This window comes from Xyrauchen texanus, chromosome 20 (assembly GCF_025860055.1).
Source record: "Xyrauchen texanus isolate HMW12.3.18 chromosome 20, RBS_HiC_50CHRs, whole genome shotgun sequence".
In the NCBI taxonomy this organism is placed as follows: Eukaryota; Metazoa; Chordata; class Actinopteri; order Cypriniformes; family Catostomidae; genus Xyrauchen; species Xyrauchen texanus.
The window spans coordinates 33,800,115-33,821,638 of record NC_068295.1 but is presented as its reverse complement, the minus strand read 5'-3'; the positions used below and the strand labels follow the sequence as shown (position 1 = coordinate 33,821,638).

The following is a 21,524-nucleotide window of genomic DNA, read 5'->3' as shown; positions in this document are numbered from 1 at the left end:
TAGATGACTAAATCTATTTAACCAATTAAATCCTGTTAACTTTTTGCAGGCTTGTTGTAATTGAATTATCAGATCAAGAGAGGGAGCTTCCTATATCATATTGTCTGGAATAAGACCGACAAGGAGTCGTTTATGAAAAAATACAGGATGAATTAGATGCAAACACCTTCCACAGAATGCAAATGCTAATAAAATTAGCTTCAGACGCCTGTCCAGGTCATGACCACTCAGTTAATATAGTGGCTCCATCTTGTGGATAACTCAAAATAAACCTTGTTTGACAAATTTCTTTGGGATCACATAGAGACAGTGATTTCTTCAGTGCTAAAATATCTTGTCAAATATAAGCCTGCATATGCTAGAATAATTAAGCAATTATACATCCATATAGTCTAATAAAAAAAATCTCTCTTCCCTCATTGCTTGTAGCTATACATTATCCATTAAAACTACATACATTACTAAATGTGCTATGGTTGCTAGGAGACAGCACACACAAATCTATTGGCTATCCTAAGAGTCACATTTCTACCACATCCAGAACGCAATATAAACTGAACCTCCAGCCTTCGGAAAATTGATTTGGCCTTCTCATTTTCTCTGCAGACGTTTGCCATGCAGCTACGTGCTGTGAACGAGACTCGTTCATTTCTATCTATGCAGCATACAGAGACAGCATGGCATGTGGATTACTGCCAAAGTCTTCCAGGCAAGTCAGTCCACTGTCGGCCATGTTTGGAACGCGCTCAGGACGTTATTTCCAGTCATGGCGATCCAGCTCTTCTGTACTTGAATGGGGAAAGACCAAAATCTCAAAAACATTTGGTCAAGATAACAATCAAAGGACATATTTCAAATCAATAAAACAATCTGGAAATACCGGAATATTATATTGAGAATTGTATTTTTTATTTTTTTTATCTCACATCAAGCTTAAAAAAAAACGCAAATTTGCTGGCTTGTATAGCTAACGCGCATGCGCGTTAAAGAATCGATTGACTGCGTTGTCTGTATCTAAAAGGTGATTGGCTCATTTAACCGTAAGGCGGGACTTCGTTTCTAAGTCCATTGACTCACTCATTTCAATAGAAGTGGCCCATCTCTGCTAAATAATCTCTATTACTGCACAGTGCGCTACATTCTGCTGCATTATGACGCATTACTGAAATCCAATCAGCGCTCAGCTGTCGTGGCCAACCTATTTGTTTTATTAGCAAAGTTCTTCATACACAAATGTACATTTCTAAATGCTAAGACCCCTTTCTTCTTCTTTTTTTATTTTTTATTATATGGACACCGACAATTAATTGACACTCTTGTTTTTGTATTCTATTAGTCTAGATTTGGAACACAAATGTAGATTTCTGATAGCTTCCTTTTGCTCATAAACAATATAAAAAGGATCAAAAGGAGGCTATCAGAAATCTACATTTGTGTGTTTATATATTGTGTATTATTTGGACCAGCTTTAATAGTTCTAAGAACGATTTAATTGTGTACATTTCTTATATTTCTTCAATCAATTTCATGTCCCAGGGATATATTGTTATTAAAACTAACAGATAATATATATATAATAGATGCCACTGCCTATAAAAATCCCCAATGGGAAAATGCATTTGTGCAATTCCATTGTAGTACAGGGTTTCCATATGGCAGCACAGCAATTGTTCCATTGTGTTACAGTGTTGCCATATGGCGACGTTCATATTTTTTTTAGATAAAGTTGAATAGTTAATAACAACATCTAATTAACTTATCAAAGATGCATACAAATAATAATGTAAAATAAACAAATATGTTAAATAGAATAATTTGTGGAGCACTTCAGCAGGTCTCCCCTGTAAAGGCAGACTCTTTTATCTCATTTGCTGTATGAACATAAACTGGTTTTACTTTTGAGAAGTCCACAGTGCAAAAAGTGCCCAAAATAAAAGAAAATAGCAAATAAAATAAAAACAAATAAAATAAATTAAAATATAATAATAATAATAATAATAATAAAACAATAAAATAAAAAAGCTTCAATCACATCTACTTTAAAAACGGGTTTGTCCAATCAGAGTTTAGCTGTCGTGTCCATGAGGTGAAAGGTAGCTACGGCGAGCAAAAGCGGACATAAAGCGCCGCTGAATAAACTTCAGCAGGAGAAGTTCATCACAACTCAACTGTGTCTGTACAAATAGTGCGAAAATAGTGAAGACTCTTTATATAGAAGGTGAATACATTTGCAGTTTTATGCTGTTATAGCGTTGTAATGTGTATCGTGATTTAGACATAAAGCGTTCGGATGACTTCAAAACATGTAAAGCTGCTGCTGGTGTTTGGGTGTCTAGACTTAACGTCTAGACTGCTCCTCCAGTTATGTTTGAATTATTCACATCTATCATTTAGTTTTTAGTATGCTTCAGCATTGATTATAGTTCACGCTTTCTGCTAATAGTTATGTCAGTGATCTCTTTTGACTTTTCTCCGAAGTTCATCCAGATTTAATTCGCATTGCATAGATTTTCTAGATATATTCCTGCATTGTATAATCTGTTATTATGATTCTTAAAATGTGTTTTCTTTCATTGTTGAAATATCAATCTGTGGTAGGGTTTCACTTATGTTCTGAAAGCAGCCAGCTGCAATACTGATGAACGGGATCTGTTCATTCTTAACCGTGTGATTTCAGTGTAATGAGATTTAAAGGAAGGTCTGGGCAGCTCAGATTATGGGGCTGGTTCCTGCTCTGGTCCAGCTGCGTGCTGCCTGTAAGGTCCCATGGAGGACAGCATGGAGAACCAGCTGGTTCAGATCAAGTACATCCACCAATCATCCGGTTAGACAGGAACATGGTTCAGGATAAAGAGTAAGTAGCTTTTCCTTCTATTAAAACTGATTTGAAAGCCTCTGTCCATTTCCATCTTCAAACTAAATCTATGAATACTTACCTGAAGTTGCACAATTATTTCTGTGACATTGCTTTCTAAAATGTACTCTGTGCCAAATGACCTATGCACTGGAACAGCCTGTCCAGGGGAAGTTGACATGTCCTGCGGTGTGACTTGTAAAACACCATCTAAAACTATGTTAAACACCGTTTGCTAGTTCTTTTATAATGATTATGCATGCCGCTTTTATGGTCTCATTAAATGAGAGGCTACATGTTGTATTTATACTTTTAAATATTTCAGTTTGTCACACCGCAGGACCATTTGAAATGAACTGGATGAGTCTCATGAAACCTGTCAAGAAAATGTCCTGATCAAATTAATACAAAGGAAATATGAAATTATATTTTGCATTAGAAAAGACAGAGCCTACAGTGAGGAAAAAAATTATGTAATCCCCTGCTGATATTGTATGTTTGCCCACTGACAAAGAAATGATCAGTCTATAATTTTAATGGTAGGTTAAATTGAACAGTGAGATACAGAATAACAACAAAAATATCCAGAAAAACACATGTCAAAAATGTTATAAATTGAATTGCATTTAAATGAGGGAAATAAGTATTCGACCCCTCTGCAAAACATGACTTAGTACTTGGTTGCAAAACCCTAGTTGGCAATCACAGAGGTCAGATGTTTCTTGTAGTGGGCCACCAGGTTTGCACACATCTCAGGAGGGATTTTGTCTCACTCCTCTTTGCAGATCTTCTCCAAGTCATTAAGGTTTCGAGGCTGACGTTTGGCAACTCGAACCTTCAGCTCCCTCCACATATTTTCTATGGGATTAAGGTCTGGAGACTGGCTAGGCCACTCCAGGACCGTAATGTGCTTCTTCTTGAGCCACCCCTTTGTTGCCTTGGCCATGTGTTTTGGGCATTGTCATGCTGGAATACCCATCCACGACCCATTTTCAATGCCCTGGGTGAGGGAAGGAGGTTCTCACCCAAGATTTGACGGTACATGGCCCCGTCCGTCGTCCCTTTAATGCGATGAAGTTGTCCTGTCCCCTTAGCAGAAAAACACCCCCAAAGCATAATGCTTCCACCTCCATATTTGACGGTGGGGATGGTGTTCTTGGGGTCATAGACAGCATTCCTCCTCCTCCTCCAAACACGGCGAGTTGATTTGATGCCAAAGAGCTCGATTTTGGTCTCATCTGACCACAACACTTTCACCCAGTTCTCCTCTGAATCATTCAGATGTTCATTGGCAAACTTCAGACTGCCTGTACATGTGCTTTCTTGAGCAGGGGGACCTTGCGGGCACTGCAGAATTTCAGTCCTTCACAGCGTATTGTGTTACCAATTGTTTTATTGGTGACTATGGTCCCAGCTGCCTTGATCATTGACAAGATCCTCCTGTGTAGTTCTGGGCTGATTCCTCACCGTTCTCATGATCATTGCAACTCCACGTGGTGAGATCTTGCATGGACCCCAGACCGAGGGAGATTGACAGTTCTTTTGTGTTTATATATGTTTGTTAATTTTTTTCCCCCCACATTGCTGTAATAAGAATAAGGGAATAAATGTGCGTAACTGTCATAATGTAAAACATTTTTTTTTATTAATGGCCCTAAAATTAGGCTTCATTGTCTATAGGCAAAATATTATTTGTTTCTTTTAATTCTGGAGTAAAATAGGACCTGGACATTTTCTTGACATGTTTCATAGAATCATCCAACTACTGAAGACAAAAAACAAAAAGTGTGTAAGAGATGGTGACAAGGTACAGGATCTAGGATATATACTTTCCTTTATATATTCACATACATTTGGATGTTGATAAACAAAAGTATGGAGGATGAATAATAAATAAAAAATTATAAAGCAAATAATAAAATACACACATTTCTAAATCTGCATATTCATGTATATTAAATGTGAGGTGATATACAAATAAATAAGTGCACCAATCAATGCAAAAATAATATAATACAAAATATAAGTAAATGGTTGTGGAAATGCAATTTGTCAAAGGAAATGCGAAATTGAAAGTTGATTTTTAATTCCACATTTCTATATTTATTTAATAATAATAATATATTTCTGTATGCTGTTCCGTATTTATTTTTCCTTCACGCAACATGCTAATGAGAGGATGTCAAGAGCGGTTCAGGCACCACAGACAATCTGTCGATACCAAGTGCAACGTTTTTTGGCAGTAGTTTACAGTTTCTCCATAGTGAAGAGGGCGTCAATAGCAGAGTTGCTCTGAGGCAGCGAGTAGTTTGGAGAATCATAAAAGTGAGATCCTTTGCTAAACTTCAATTTATTGATTGATTGTGAAAATTCAGTAATGTCCTTATGTGTCATAGTCAAGTGAAGCACTTTTACATTGATCAGCCAATGAGGTCATACATTTCACCTACCAATGTTTGATTGGCATCCTCTCATTAGCATGTTGCACAGATTAAAAATAAATACGGAACTACATACAGAAATAAATGAACGATTTTGGAAATACAGACTTAAAAATAAACCATTATATTAACATTTTTGCAATTTCCCAACAGTTTTATAATTTATTATTTTGCATTAATTGGTGCATTTAATTATTTGTATATCTCCTCGCACATTTAGTTGTTTATGCACAAATATATGCAATACATGTATTTACTTATTTATAAATGTATTTGTGTATTTATTATTTTTGCAGGTTTCATCCATTTAAAATGTCCATGGAGACATTATGTGCCAACTGCCCCATCAGCAAATAACATATTGTGAATACAAAGGTCATACTTTTTTCAGGATCAAAAGTTCATATGCTAATTATTTTTGCAATTTATTTAGTGGTATAGACCAATATTACCCATTGGTCACCCTGATATAATGTCAATATAATACTATATTATCATGTAATTTAATAATGGCAGATGAGACATACAGAAAATCTGAATTCAGAATTTAAATGAAAGTGTATTTTACTATGTTTGGATCAATTTTGATAAAAATATTTTAAAACCCTTCCAGTGACAAGGCAAGATTCATAGACCGTCTGACACGGTGCAAAATTATGAATCGGCCACATCGGCGCACACAGTATTCTTGATGCGATAATCTCAAAATGTTAAGTTATTGGCAGATTAATTGACCTGGCCGATATACAGTGCATCCGAAATGTTTGTTTGTTATGTTACAGCCTTATTCCTAAATTGATTAAATTAATAATTTTCCTCAATTCTACAAACAATACCCCGTAATGACAATGTGAAAGAAGTTTGTTTGAAATCTTTGCAAATGTATTAAAAATAAAAATCACATGTGCATAAGTATTCACAGCCTTTGCTCAATACTTTGAAGCACCTTTGACACCAATTACAGCCTCAAGTAGCATCATACACAAAAAGACAAGCTTGGCACACCTATTTTTGGGCAGTTTCTCCCATTCTTCTTTGCAGGACCTCTCAAGCTCCATCAGGTTGGATGGGGAGCGTCGGTGCACAGCCATTTTCAGATCTCTCCAGAGATGTTCAATCGGGTTCAAGTCTGGGCTCTGGCTGGGCCACTCAAGGACATTCACAGAGTTGTCCCGTAGCCACTCCTTTGATTTCTTGTTTGTGTGCTTAGGGTCATTGTCCTGTTGGAAGATGAACCTTGGCCCCAGTCTGAGGTCCAGAGCACTCTGGAGCAGGTTTTCATCAAGGATATCTCTGTACATTGCTGCATTCATCTTTCCCTCGATCCTGACTTGTCTCCCAGTTCCTGCTGCTGAAAAACATCCCCACAGCATGATGCTGCCACCACCATGCTTCACTGTAGGGATGGTTTTGGCCAGATGATGAGCAGTTCCCGGTTTCCTCCAGACATGACGCTTGCCATTCAGAGAATTTTGTTTCTCATGGTCTGAGAGTCCTTCAGGTGCCTTTTGGCAAACACCAGGTGGGCTGTTATGTGCCTTTTACTGAGGAAAACTGTTTTACTGTTCTTCTGGAAGGTTCTCCTCTCTCCACAGAGAAATGCTGGAGCTCTGTCAGTGTGACCATTGGGTTCTTGGTCACCTCCCTGATTAAGGCCCTTCTCCCCCAATCACTCTAGGAAAAGTCCTAGTGCTTCCAAACTTCCATTTACGGATGATGGAGGCCACTGTGCTCATTGGAACCTTCAATGCTGTAGAAATGTTTCTGTATCCTTCCCCAGATCCGTGCCTCGATACAATCCTGTCTCAGAGGTCTACAGACAATTCCTTGGACATCATGATTTGGTTTGTGCTCTGACATGCACTGTTAACTGTGGGACCTTATATAGACAGGTGTGTGCCTTTCCAAATCATGTCCAATCAACTGAATTTACCACAGGTGGACTCCAATCAAGTTGTAGAAACATCTCAAGGATGATCAGTGGAAACAGGATGCACCTGAGCTAAATTTTGAGTGTCATGTCAAAGGCTGTGAATACTTATGTACATGTACATGTTATTTTATTATATTTTTGTAATACATTTGCAAAGATTTCAAACAAACTTCTTTCACGTTGTCATTATGGGGTATTGTTTGTAGAATTGAGGAAAATAATTAATTTAATCCATTATGGAATAAGGCTGTAACGTAACAAAATGTGCAAAATGTGGAAAAAGTGAAGCGCTGTGAATACTTTCTGGATGCACTAATTAGAACTTTTCTTCTTGCCTGTTTTAGCCACATCATGGAGCACTTAGAAGGGGTGATTGAAAAGCCAGAGTCAGACATGACACCTCAAGAGCTGCAGCTGCACTACTTCAAGATGCACGACTATGATGGCAACAATCTGCTGGATGGACTTGAGCTTGCCACTGCCATTACTCATGTGCACAGGGAGGTGTGTGCTCTTAAGCCTCTGATTTCTGTGAAATGTTTTGCATGAAAATCATGCTTGTGTCATCTTTTTTTTTTTTTTTTAAATAAAAGCCACTTGATTTTAATATTTTGTATCTAATGCCATGACATTCATACATTTTAAAGGGATAGTTCACCCAAAAATGAGAATTCTCATCATTTATTCACCCTCATGCTATCCCAGATGTGACTTTCCTTCTTCTGCAGAACACAAATGAAGATTTTTAGAAGAATATCTCAAATGTGGTGTTTCATAAAATGCAAGTCAATTGTTACCAAAATTTGAATGTCCAAAAAGCATATAAAGGCAGATTAAAAGTAATCCATAAAACTCTGGTTAAATATATGTCTTCAGAAGAGATATGAAAGGTGTTGGTGAGAAACAGATCAATATTTAAGTCCTTTTTTACTATAAATCTCCACTTTTACTTTGACATTCTTCTTGTGTTTTTGGTGATTCACATTCTTCATACATATTTCCACCTACTGGGCAGGGAGGACAATTTATAGTAAAAAAATAACTTAAATATTGATCTGTTTCTCACCCACACTTATATCACCTCTGAAGACATTGATTTAACCACGGATTACATGGATTACGTTTATGCAGCCTTTTATTTACTTTTTGGACCTTCAAATTTTGGACACATTCACTTGCATTATATGGACCTACAGAGCTGAAATATTCTTATATAAAATCTTTGTGTTCTGCAGAAGAAAGAAAGTTAAACACATCTGGGATGGCACGAGGGTGAGTAAATGAGAGAATTTTAATTTTTGTGTGAACTATTCCTTTAAGTGGGGCTTAAATGTCCAAATACTTTGTTATCTGTTTCTAGAACATGTAAATCTGCTGGGATTTCAAACTAATTTTAATGCAAGTGTCTTTTTACTGTAGAACTACCAATCCCTGCTCCACTTATGCACTACCTCCTACACTAAATGTACAATAATAAAACTAGCTGAATTAGTCATTTATCATGTTGTTTTGATTCTGAAATCTTTCCAGAACATAAAATATTTAGCTATTTCACTATTGTCTGTATAATTTTGTATTGCTTCCCTTTTAAGAATAATAAACGTTGGACTTGATTTCTAGGAAGGGGGAGATAGTAGCCAGCCAATGAAGGAAGAGGATCTCATCAACCTCATTGATGACGTCCTCCGAGATGACGACAAAAACAACGATGGCTACATTGACTATGCAGAGTTCGCAAGGTCTCTGGAGTAAAAGAACACAAGGACAGCCACTGCCTTACAGTGAATGTAGATACCTCTGATGTACAAATACACTTCACATGTGTATGCAGTTTGATAATCACAGTGTATTCATACCCCAGTAAAAAGTGAAATTATATTAAAGGCTGAGGGTCATGTAGAGACATGATGTTTTTATTTATTATTTTTGCCATCAATGTTGCACTCACATCTGTGCATCTCTTGTAAGATTGTACCCTTAATGCAAAAACTGACAACAATCATACATTGTTTTTGAATACTTGCTAAATGAAGCTACAAAGAGAGACTTAATTGCTGCTCTTCTGATGAAGGCATCAGTACACATGCGCTTTCTGCCTTAAATGAAAATCTGTTTTACTTCTATTAGAAAATTCTATTCAAAATGATCTGATGGTTTTTGCTTGGGAGAATGCACTTTCACATGTGTTCACAGCATCTACCTAACTGATTTTACCAATCACTGTGCAATGGACATGTAAGGATTGATTGAATCCTTTGGTAGCTCTGATCTTTTGTTGCTGATGTTCCGTTGGTTGACTTTATAACAGATACCAAAGTACAGCATTGTGCACAATTGAAATATACTTAATCTGGTGTTCTGATATTCTAACACAAGGAAAAGATCAGGTTGATAAACAGGAGTTAACAAAAGTGTAAACAAAGTATCATATCTGTTCAAAAACTGCTCATAAAAAGGCAAAAATGACAGTTTTTGGTGTTCAATATGGTTAATTTATTTCTACCAAAGTTGGAAATGAACACTGATGGCTTTGAAAAGAAATGTAATTAAAATTGTAGATATGCTCCATTGTACATTTAATTTGAAATGAGATGTGTTATGAGAACATTTGTTTTCACATGTTTATACCGGTCCTTAAAGCCCTTATTTAAACACATCTACAGCATGTTCAGGACTGAATCTAGTGTATTTCATAATAAAATGTCACTGATAAATGCTTGGATATGGAAAATAAATCTATATAAATGTCATAATTGTTTCTAGGTAGATATAGCAATAATTGAGAAAACATGTTCTGTGGAAGCAGCTATATAATAAAGACAGAAAATATCAATCTTGCTTTGGCAGTCGTTGAAAAACCTTTTCATCTTCATTGTGTAGCTTCTTGTACATAAAATTGTTATGGCTTACTGTACAGTGGGGTCCAAAAGTTGTTTTGTTTTTTAACTTAAAGGTGCACTCAGTAACTTTTGTCTTTGTGTAATCTTGGACTTACAGTAACACATAGTGGTTTGGATGCAGCATCTTTTAAAATCAATAGTTTTCAGTTTCAAATGCCATTGTAAAAATTCACTATTCACAGTCAGCCATTATTATTTTAATCCATAAGTAAAAGTGTCCAATAACATGTGCGGACCCTCTCCATTTAGAATAAAACAGCTTTTATAAGGTTACTGAGTCTTCATTTTAATGTCAGTGCTTATGATTTCTTACATATATTGCAAAATTACAATTCGTGTCTTTAGGAGGTCAACCTTTTAGTGAGGAAAAAACTGAGTGCACCTTTAAAACTGGTAATAAACTGAAAGCTTTAGGATTTTGAACAATTTAAAGTAATATTCCGGTTTCAATACAAGTTGCATAAGCTCAGTCAACAGCATTTGTGGCACTATATTGATTACTACTAAAACATTTTAAAATAAAAAAATAGCAAAAGTCACATTTACAATAAGGCATTTACAATGGAAGTGAATGGGGCCAGTCCATAAACACTAAAATGCACATTGTTTCAAAAGTATAGTCACAAGATGTAAACATTGTATATCTTAACATGATTTTATTGTGCTAAAATCACTTACTTATCTTATCTGTGTACAGTTACATCCAAAACCTTTGGTTACGTATGTAACCTCCGTACCCCGAGGGAGGGAACGACACGTTGTGTCGGAGAAGCGACACTAGGGGTCTCTCTTGAGCGCCAATATCCACCTCTGATCTATGAAAAAAGGCCAATGAGAGTTGGCAGCCAGTATTTGCATGTCCCGCCCCCGGACATACGGGTATTTAAGCGGCGCAAATACGGGAGTTCATTCAGGATTTTTCTGAGGAGCCGGAAATGGTCCGGCCACAACAGTGGCTCGGTTCAGTGACATGGCGGAGGAAAGACACAACGTGTCGTTCCCTCCCTCGAGGAACGGAGGTTACATACGTAACCAAGCGTTCCCCTTCTGTCGCTCTCTCCACGTTGTGTCGGAGAAGCGACACTAGGGGACCCATTCCAATCTTGCCATGTGCTGAACCGTGTACGTGAACTGCCGATACAGAGGCGGGCAGGGATTCATCCAGTGCCACGCATCGTCTGTACCCGGCTGCACGTACCCTTCCCCAATGCCCCATACGAACATCGGGATCCTTCTAGTTACCCTGGGAGGGGAACAAGGCGATGTTTGCCAACATGGGAACGGGCCAGCCTGGCTGGGCCTCTTTTCTCTCTATGTTTCTCACATAGAGCAATCACGGCCGGGGCCCTTACACGCATATAGGGAAGGGGTCTTACCAGACCCCTGCGGAGACCACACCTGCCCTTTTTCTTGGGGAGGAAAAGTGGTAGACACGTCACACGGCCGTCTTAGGGCTCGTGTGGAAAGTATGGTGCGGTGGTAGATCCCAGCCTCGAAGGGGGGAGTTGCTACAGCATGGCGACCCGCGGCTCTACAGATGTCTGCTAGGGAGGTGTCCTTGGCCAGTGCCCACGAGGACGCAACACCCCTTGTTGAGTGAGCTCGGACCCGTAAGGGTAGGGGCACGGCCTGGGTGTGATAAGCCAGTGTGATGGCGTCGACAACCCAGTGGGCGAGCCTCTGTTTGGAGACGGCATTCCCTTTCTGCCGTCCCCCAAAGCAGACAAAGAGCTGCTCAGAGCGTCTGGTGCTCTGTGTGCGTCCAGGTAAATGCAGGGCGCACTGGACACAGCAACGAAAGGGCTGGGTCTGCCTCCTCGGGCAGCTGCAGGTTCACTACCTGATCTCGAATGGTGTGGTAGGAACCTTGGGCACATAACCCGTCGGTCTTAGGATCACAGAAGTATCTGCGGACCGAACTCCAGGCAAGTGTCGCTGACAGAGAACGCTTGCAGGTCCCCGACCCTCTTAATGGAGGCGAGCGCGATCAGCAGGGCCATCTTAAGAGAGAGGGCCCTGAGTCCAACTGATTCGAGCGGCTCGAAGGGAGGTCTCTGGAGTCCTGCCAAGACTACCGAGAGATCCCAGGAGGGAACTAGGCCTGGCCGGGAGGGATTCAACCTCCGGGCGCCTCTCAGGAACCTGAGGATCAGGTCGTGCTTACCCAAAGACTTGCCGTCTACAGGATCGTGGTGGGCGGCGATAGAGGCAACATACACCTTGAGGGTGGACGGGGACAGCCTCCTGTCCAGCCTCTCCTGTAGGAACAGAAGCACTGACCTAATCGCGCATCTCTGCGGGTCTTCGGCTCAGGAAGAACACCAATCTGCGAACAAGCGCCACTTTAGGGCGTAAAGGTTCCTGATAGAGGGGGCTCTGGCTTGGTTGATGGTATTCACAACGGTCGCCGGTAAGCCGGCTAGCTCTTCCGCGTCCCTTCCAGGGACCAGACGTGGAGGTTCCAGAGGTCTGTGCGCGGGTGCCAGAGCGTGCCCCATCCCTGAGAGAGGAGGTCCTTTCTCAGGGGAATTCGCCAGGGAGGAGCTGTCGCGAGGAGCCTGAGTTCCGAGAACCAAGTCCGAGGGGGCCACCAACGTGACTTGCTCCTCGTCCTCCCTGACATTGCACAGCACCGGTGCAAGAAGGCTCACTGGGGGAAATGCGTACTTGCGCAGCCCTGAGGGCCAGCTGTGTGCCAGCACGTCTGTCCCGAGGGGAGCCTCTGTTAGGGCGTAACAGAGCGGGCAGTGGGAGGTTTCCTGGGCGGCGAACAGGTCTACCTGGGCCTTGCCAAACCGTTCCCAAATCAGCCGGACCGACTGGGGGTGAAGCCTCCACTCCCCGCCGGGCAGGCGTTGTCGTGATAGCGCGTCCGCTACGACGTTGAGTGGCACGCAGCGACTTGAGTCACTGATGGCTCCATAGGAGGAGACGGCGGGCGAGTTGTGACGTGTGGCGGGAGCGTATGCCGTCTTGGCGATTTATGTACGCCACCACCATGGTGCTGTCCGATCTCACGAGGACATGTTTGTCCCGAACTAACGGGAGGAACTTCCTGAGAGCAAGAAGGACGGTCAGCAACTCCAGGCAATTGATGTGCCAACGCAGCGGGGCCCCTTTCCAATGGCCCGCTGCTGCGTGCCCGCTGTACATGGCACCCCACCCGGACCAGGAGGCGTCGGTTGTAACCAGAACGTGTCGGGACACCTGCTGCAGGGGCACTCCTGCCCGTAAAAAGCAGAGGTCTGTCCAGGGTCGGAGTGTTTTGAGGCAGGCGGGGGTGATCCTTACCCGATGCGTGCCGTGGTGCCATGCTTGTCTCGGGACTCGAGTCTGGAGCCAGTGCTGGAGTGGTCTCATATGCATCAACCCCAGCGGCGCGACCGCCGCGGAGGATGCCGTATGCCCCAGGAGACTCTGGAAAAGTTTTAGAGGGACCACTGTGCCTGGCTTGAGGGAAGCGAGGCAGTCCAGCACCGACTGAGCACGCTCGCTCGTGAGACGTGCTGTCATTGAGACTAACTCCAACCCGAGAAAAGAGATGCTCTGAACCGGAGTGAGCTTGCTCTTTTCCCAGTTAACCTGAAGCCCCAAATGGCTGAGGTGCCGGAGCACCTGGTCTCTGCGGACGCCGGCTACTCGTAGCGGGGCAAGGGCCGCCTCTGCGACCTTCGTGAAGACGCGAGGGGACAGAGACAGGCCGAAGGGGAGGACTTTGTACTGAAACGCCTGGCCGTCGAACGCGAACCGTAAGAAGGGTCGGTGTCGTGGCAGAATTGAGACGTGGAAGTACGCGTCCTTCAGGTCTACCGCTGCGAACCAATCTAGATGCTGAACGCCAGCCAGAATATTTCTCTGCGTGAGCATTTTGAACGGGAGTTTTAACAAGGCCCGATTGAAAACTCGCCGGTCCAGGATTGGTCGTAAGCCGCCGCCTTTCTTGAGTACAAAGAAGTAAGGGCTGTAGAAACCCTTCCTCATTTCGGTTGGAGGGACGGGCTCTACCGCGCCCTTGGCTAAGAGGGGTGGGAGCCGGGCAAACTGAATTGCGTAACCGAGTCGAATGGTCCGGTGCAGCCAGCGTGATGCATTGGGGAGCGAAAGCCACGCTTCCCAGCTCTGCGCTAGGGGCACCAAAGGGATGAGTATTTTTACGTACCCGGCGGGGCCTCGCAGCAGGGCAGAACAGGTAATGCAGCATCCGGCTTCGTTGCGGCCCGAGGCTGAGGTGCTGAGAATAGACTCAAAGCACTTACCTTGCTCCGCGCACCCGGCAGGGGTAGGGCTACCGGGTGCATAGATGGTACGCAACTGCCCTATCGACCTGGGGAATCGCCCCGTATCCGTGGTGCTCTCCGCCGTCAAGGGTGGTGAGAGAGGAGTGGGTGGCACCTAGACGAGCGGAGAGCGGGGCTCTCCACGTAGACGTCAGCTCATCATGCACCTCCGGGAAGAAAGGAACCGGGGGGATGCGAGGCCGCGAACGGCGCGCCGCCCCCAGGAACCAATCATCCAACCGTGAAGGCTGTGGGGAGGATGGAGGGTTCCAATCCAACCCCACGCTCATGGCGGCCCGGGCAAGCATGTCGGACATCTGAGCGTCGGCCTCAGCCTGGGCCTGCTGGCCCGAAGGCGGCAGTCCAGGGGAGTCCTCGGCATCAGACGCCGCACTCTCCGATGCAGCGGCGAGCTCATCTGCTTCGGACTCGGGAGGATAGACAGCCAGGCCGTGAGGCGAGCTGCTATCGCCACGAGCGTAGACGGAAACCATCGAGTTTGTCGGGGAACGGGAGGTTCGCGGGGGGTTACCCAGCGAAACTGCACACGCTGCCGCCCCCAAATCGCCCCCAGCGCCAACCGCACCGTCCTCAATCCTGTGGGAAGAAGGAGCAATGCGGGTGCAGCTGGGGTGGCTTGCTTTCTGTTGAAAGCAAGCCGCGACCGCAACGTGGTCATGGTCATGTTCTCACAGTGAGAACATGAACCATCCACAAACGCCGCCTCGGTGTGATCGCGGCCCAAACACACGAGACAGCGCCTGTGGCCGTCTGAAGCGGAAAGCACTCTACCGCATCCAGGAACGACACAGGGGCGGAAAGGCATCTTGAAAAAGACGCGTCCTTAAAAGGATGTTCAACGCCGCTGTGTTTGCTCTTTTAGAGAAATTGCTCTTTTAATAGGAATTTACTCTTTTAATACACAGTGTGTGTGTGTCTGCGCTGTCGAAGCGCTCAGGGGCAACAATGCACGCCGTGCAATGTGAAGGAGAAAGCCGCTGTTGTGCGCCGTCAAGATCCAACAACATGCAGATCGTCAGAGGAAACAGGAACGTTTATAGTGGTGTGTAAATCGCAGCAAACTGCAGACAGACCATCGGCTCCGAAGAAATTTTCTGAATGAACTCCCGTATTTGCGCCGCTTAAATACCCGTATGTCCGGGGGCGGGACATGCAAATACTGGCTGCCAACTCTCATTGGCCTTTTTTCATAGATCAGAGGTGGATATTGGCGCTCAAGAGAGACCCCTAGTGTCGCTTCTCCGACACAACGTGGAGAGAGCGACAGAAGGGGAACTTCAATTTAGTTGCCATGACGATGCAATGGCAGTAAAAAAAAACAGGTGATTTTATCACACTAAAATCATGTAGAAAAGAGATTTTATCACATTACACATATAATCTCTATCTGTTGTGGCTATACTTTTGAAACAGTGTGTATTATAATGTTTATAGACTGGCCTCACTTCTATTATAAATGTCTTACTGTAACTGCAATTTTTAAACACGGGATGAAACAAAAATATTTTCAGTAATAATCAACATTATGCCACAAATTGCCACAAAATGTATGAAGATAGCCAAAGTGGTTCCACTTTTCAAAAAAGGAAATAAAAATGATGTTTCGAATTATAGACCCATATCTCTGTTATATTTGTGTAATCTATTTGTGAATAGATGAAAAAAAATTTGGATAAAAATGAATTGTTAACAAATAGTCAATATGGATTTCATTCAAATCAGTCAACTGCAACAGCAATTTTGGAACTGGTAGAAGAAATAACCAATGCTATGGATAAGAAATATGTTACTGTAAGTGTCTTCGTGGACTTGCAAAAAGCGTTTGACACTTTAGACCACGAAATATTATTGATTAAATTATATAAATATGGTATAAGAGGTATAGCTCATCAGTGGGTCAAAAGTTATTTAAAAGACAGAGAGCAGTTTGTTGAAATCAATAGCATAAAATCAAGAAATTGTCCAATAAATTGTGCGTACCCCAGGGATCGGGTACTAGGTCCAGTACTTTTTCTTCTTTATGTGAATGATATAGCAAATGTTTCTAAGTTACTAAAATGTATTTTGTTTATGGATGATACTACTTTATTTTATGCTGGCAAAAATATAAATGAGGTATTACAAGTTGTAGAGTATGAGTTTGGGAAAATTATTAGATGGTTTAATGCCAATAGACTGTCCTTAAATATCAGTAAGACAAAATTTGTGATTTTTAGTTGTATAAAAATGGATTTAGATGTAGCATTGTCAGTACAAGGAGTACAGATTGAAAGGACTCATGAATTTAAGTTTTTAGGTGTTGTGATTGATGAACAGTTGACATGGAAATTCCATATTGACCAGGTAAAATCTAGGGTATCCCAAATTATAGCTGTGTTACATAAAGTAAAAGAGTCTGTTAATAAATGTGCCTTAATTTTGTTATATAATTCATTGATTGTTCCACATCTGACCTATTGCATTGAGAGACAAGTGCAAACAAGACTTATATAGAACCTGTATTTAAATTACAAAAACGTGACATTCGCGTTGTAAATGGAAGTGAATATAGGGCCCACACAAATCCAATATTTATACAGTTAAAAACTTTAAAATTCAATGACTTATTAGAATATAGCCTTCTAAAAATAATGTATAAAGCTCATCTGAAAACATTACCTGATAAACTGCAAAACTGATTCATCAAGAGAGTTAGTAAATTTAATTTAAGAGGAACTGAAGTCTTTCAGAAACTTGAGTTTAGAACAAAATTAAAGGAAAGATGTGTCTCAATGCAAGGTGTCAGTCTGTGGAACAATCTAAATAGTGAAATTAAAACTTCAACATCGTTTTTTGTTTTTAAGAAGAGTGTAAAAGCATTACTAATAGAAAAATATAATGCATTTATTTAGAAGGACAATGTGATATTTGATTTATGACTTTGCATAGGTGCTGCAAAGTAGATGTGTGTTGTAAGCGTACCTTTTTGGAATTGTAATTCAACTTATGTTGATAAGGGGCAGATATTATAAGTTTATCTTCTTTTTGCTCCTTTTCATTTCTTTTTCAAAAGAATGAAATAAATATATATGAATGAATGAATGAATGAATGAAATTCTGTCGATTGAGCTAAAGTTGCATTGAAAATTTAATTTTAGATTCTGCACTATTTTAAGGTCACTAATCAAATAAGTCTGATTGCAATATTCCCATATTAATGTCTTTTTTCCAAATGTCAAAAGATTTATTTGATTCCATCAAAGCATGCAAGATGCTCTTTGAAACATTCTCAATTCATGCTGGATAACATGATCACCAGGTTTTGTACAAAGTTGTGGAGTTCATGCCAGCTCAAGTGCATGCTGTAATTTAAGCAAAAGAGGACAAATACTAAGAAATTCTAGAAGTAGTGTAATTTTTTTCAGTTCAACTTTTCACTAAAATAATTATACAGGTATTATACTTCAATTTGTAATGAAAATGCAAAATAAAAGCATTTTTACTGGTTGTCTCATACTTTGGAGTATGAACCACTAACTCTAGTTCCAGTGACTACCAGATTCTAGTGCTGACACTGACGCCAGAGAGAGCATTGAAGCAGGTGGTAGACTGGAGGACGGGCCGATGTTGCGCAGTTGATTGTACCAGTCATCAGGCTGCCTAGTGGCCTGTGATGGAGCAGGGCCTGAGGGACAAGAGAAATGACTGCTGGAGGGTGGATGGATTGGATAGCCTCCAGAGGGCAGCACTGACGAGAATCGGGGTATGTGTGGCAAGGTATGGGGGCACTGGTACTGCCGCCCCATGGCAGAGGAAGACACACACATGCTGCCAAAGATAGACCCACGCCTTGGCATCATGCCCTCTGGCAGCACTTTCTGGGTGATTCGATCCTGCTTCCGCTGCTTGGCACGGCGGTTCTGGAACCATACCTGTAGAGAAAGATAAACAGGCAGGTTATGAAGTCTTAAACTATTATGGACCTGTTTGGGCCCCCTTTGTTTTCCATTCGAAGTGGCCTTTGGAGGGGGATTTGTCCCATTTGGAACGCTGGGTGAGAGTGTAGGCAGACCGAGCGGGTTGCGTCATTTACAGTGTATCATGGGAGAGGACGGTCGCTGTAGAGCTCTTTTGGCATGCTTTGTTTGCTGCAATTGTCTGATTGGTGGATTTGTCCCATCAGGATCATGGGTATTAATGGCTTCAGCAGAAGTACATTTACATTTATGCATTTGGCAGACACTTTTTATCCGAAGCGACTTACAGAGCACTTATTACAGGGACAATCCCCCAGGAGCAACCTGGATTTAAGTGCCTTGCTTAAGGACACAATGGTGGTGGCTGTGGGGAAGTATACACCATCGACTAATAACCTCCAAGCTCACGAAAGGCATTATAAAAATTGAGACAATGTATTATACTTTAACTGCCGGAACCAAAATGTTGCACTCTACAATCCTAAACCTGAAATTGTATTCCCTTTAGCTGTACTGTAATCTCATATCTCAGGGGAAAGGTTCACCTAAAAATGCAAATGTTGCAATTATGTACTCACCCTTATGTCGTTCCAACCCTTTATTGTGACGTGAGAGTAAAAACAGACTAAACCCCCCCGAGACAGACCACTTGTATTAAAATGAATGGGTGAAATTTTAACGGCCAATATAGCAGATGTAGAAAAGGAAGTCCTACCTTACAGATAAAAAAAACAATCACGCTTTTAGATACAGATATTGCCTGTCAGTCAACTCAAGAATGTGCATGCGCATTAGCTGGACCATCCTGAAAAATAGTGTTTTTTTAGTGGGATCTGAGCTAATTTATGATACCATTGTCACATTTCACTGTGGATTTGAAACATGTTGTCTGATTGTAATCTTGACCAACCATTTTGGAGATTTTGGTCTTTCCCCATTCAAGTAGATAGGTGCTCATTGCTGAAGGTAGTACCTTTGATGCTGCTTGTAACAAGAGAAAATAGCTGCTTTTCCAAGATGGCCGCAGAGTGGACTGTTACTCGCAAGAGACATTGGTAAATAATGACAGACTTTTTAGTTTTGGGTGAACTATTTCTTTAACCCTCTATCCTTTATATTACCTAGTTCGACAGGTTAGCTGCCATGTTACCATACTAGGAAACATGTCCGTTACCTGTATACGAGCCTCGTTGAGTTTGGTGGCTCTGGCCAGCTCCTCTCTGTAGTAGATATCAGGATAATGGTTCTGTCTGAATGCTAACTCCAGCTGTTCCAGCTGTTCATTGCTGAAGGTAGTTCGATGTCTCCTGCGAGATGGAGAAGTGTATGCTCTTGCTCGTCCTCTGCCACCCCTGGCACTCTCAGATGTCCCAGAGTCTTTCTTCGTGTGATTTTGAACATCTGCATCCAATGAGGTAAAATTCAAAGATGTGAATTGATTATGAGTAGACCTCTTTGTCAAACTTAAAGAAACATAAAGAGTCTTTACAGAGGTCTCTCTCTGGTTACAAGCAATTTCCTATTGACACTGAGAGTTATTGACACCTCTGAGATGATGTTCATTGACAACGAAGGATTTAATCGCCTTAATGCTTCCAAACAATTGTCTAGGAACTGAAAAGACAGCAGGCTTTGCCACCTAAACTCAATATCGTGAGAGAGAGACATGCCAGAACTCTAAGGATTATGCTGAGCTTAGACCAACAATGGCCAAAAAGTCACTAATTTGTCAAATTGTGGGGCCTGGTTTCCAGGGGCTATTCACAATGTTGGTGTGGGTGTTAAGGATAGGAAGCTTGTGAAACTAAATTGAAATTGGCTATGTTAGTTTTATATCTAATGGATCGTAAAATATACTGTACCCCCTCAAAAAGTAGTTGCACCCCATCTTAGGATAGAAGATATGAATGGAAATGTATGAGAAACAAATGTTAGAGATCATCTGTATTTATCCCCATATTCTACATAATAACCCGTATTGGTAATTTTTACTATTGGTTTGTGGCTAAGTGACGGAACGGTCACTTGACCTATCCAGCTGTATCGTAACTACTGCCGATTTAAAATATTATTGCTATTATTGCAAACCTTAAAAAAATATTCCTTGTAATTTGTTTGTAGAGAAAACAAATCATTTTTTAAATATATAAAAAAGATATTTATTTCTAAAACATAAAAATATGTTGATAAAATTATATTGTCATTTTTTTTGTAATGGGTCCAAAATATTAGCAGGACATGTACAAACACGAATTATTACCTTGATTATTATTTTATTAGCTAGATAATACTAGAAACAGTTAAGTAGGTTTATGTTGGCATTGAGCTATGTTTTCAAAACAAATAAAAAAATAAATACAATAAAAATGAAGTAAAACAAATTAAATCTTAACACTACACAAACACAATAATGCAATATCAATTATGCAAATTATTCTTTGTTATATATATATTTCATATCTTATATTATTACATAGACCTTTGAAATGTATAATCCTTACCTGCACTTGAGCTGACTGTGACTTCAGAGTAAGTTTCAGAAAACTGTTGTTGAGATTTGTCAGAGTCCATCATAAACTCTCTCTGGACTGTAGGTAGTAATCAAGTTTGACCTCAGTCCAGACTGAGCTATGCTTTTCACAACAATCCAGTGTGACATCACAGAGCGGTCACACCTCTCGCCTCACCTGTCAAAGTGATGGTGAATCCTACATATTCCTTTTACTTTCAGTGCTTAGTTAATTTTACAAACATTAATTACATGTTTATTTAATTGTATACTGTTGACATAATATTACTGTGTACTTGTGTATGAACAAAAATGTTTCTAATGAATCTGGTTCTTGTAAAGGGATATTTTGTACAATAAAATGGCTTGGAATTGAGAATAAAAATTGTAATTGAATTGTTCCACCACCAGGTGGAGAATAAACAAAAGAAATAAACACAAGAGGACAAGGCCTTGGCACCACTCTTAGGCAAAAAAGAAAGAAATATAAGCTAACCAGGATTTATTTTTAAACAGTAAGTGTTCAATAATATTCATGATCTGGAAAACATAGCAAATTTAAATTACTATGTGTTATGGCATGGTATGGTATTTTTATGGTATGGTATGTATGAAATGGTATGCTGTGGTGTG

General features: G+C 41.1%; 2 protein-coding genes across 2 annotated transcripts; one reads left to right on the top strand and one right to left on the bottom strand.

Moving 5' to 3' along the window:
• Positions 1–2,103: 2,103 nt before the first annotated feature.
• On the top strand, positions 2,104–10,216 carry LOC127660687 (multiple coagulation factor deficiency protein 2 homolog). Its single transcript, XM_052151053.1, has 4 exons — positions 2,104–2,218; positions 2,678–2,854; positions 7,573–7,732; positions 8,849–10,216. Exons 2-4 carry the CDS (start codon positions 2,682–2,684, stop codon positions 8,978–8,980), a joined length of 465 nt encoding a protein of 154 aa, XP_052007013.1. The 5' UTR covers positions 2,104–2,218; positions 2,678–2,681; the 3' UTR covers positions 8,981–10,216.
• A 7,728-nt stretch (positions 10,217–17,944) lies between these two features.
• Positions 17,945–20,953, bottom strand: LOC127660686 (homeobox protein prophet of Pit-1-like). The gene is made up of 3 exons (XM_052151052.1): positions 20,884–20,953; positions 19,557–19,783; positions 17,945–18,337 (listed from the first exon to the last, which is right to left on the bottom strand). The coding sequence occupies exons 1-3, from the start codon at positions 20,951–20,953 to the stop codon at positions 17,945–17,947; spliced, it is 690 nt and encodes a 229-aa protein (XP_052007012.1).
• Between the last annotated feature and the right edge of the window lie 571 nt (positions 20,954–21,524).

Coding starts and splice junctions, on each gene's coding strand:
- LOC127660687 (XM_052151053.1), top strand. CDS start 2,682: ATGAGATTTAAAGGAAGGTCTGGGCAGCTCAGATTATGGGGCTGGTTC. Junction 2,855..7,572: donor AACATGGTTCAGGATAAAGA/GTAAGTAGCTTT, acceptor TGCCTGTTTTAG/CCACATCATGGAGCACTTAG. Junction 7,733..8,848: donor TTACTCATGTGCACAGGGAG/GTGTGTGCTCTT, acceptor CTTGATTTCTAG/GAAGGGGGAGATAGTAGCCA.
- LOC127660686 (XM_052151052.1), bottom strand. CDS start 20,953: ATGGACTCTGACAAATCTCAACAACAGTTTTCTGAAACTTACTCTGAA. Junction 19,784..20,883: donor CACAGTCAGCTCAAGTGCAG/GTAAGGATTATA, acceptor CATTGGATGCAG/ATGTTCAAAATCACACGAAG. Junction 18,338..19,556: donor TCAACGAGGCTCGTATACAG/GTAACGGACATG, acceptor CTTTCTCTACAG/GTATGGTTCCAGAACCGCCG.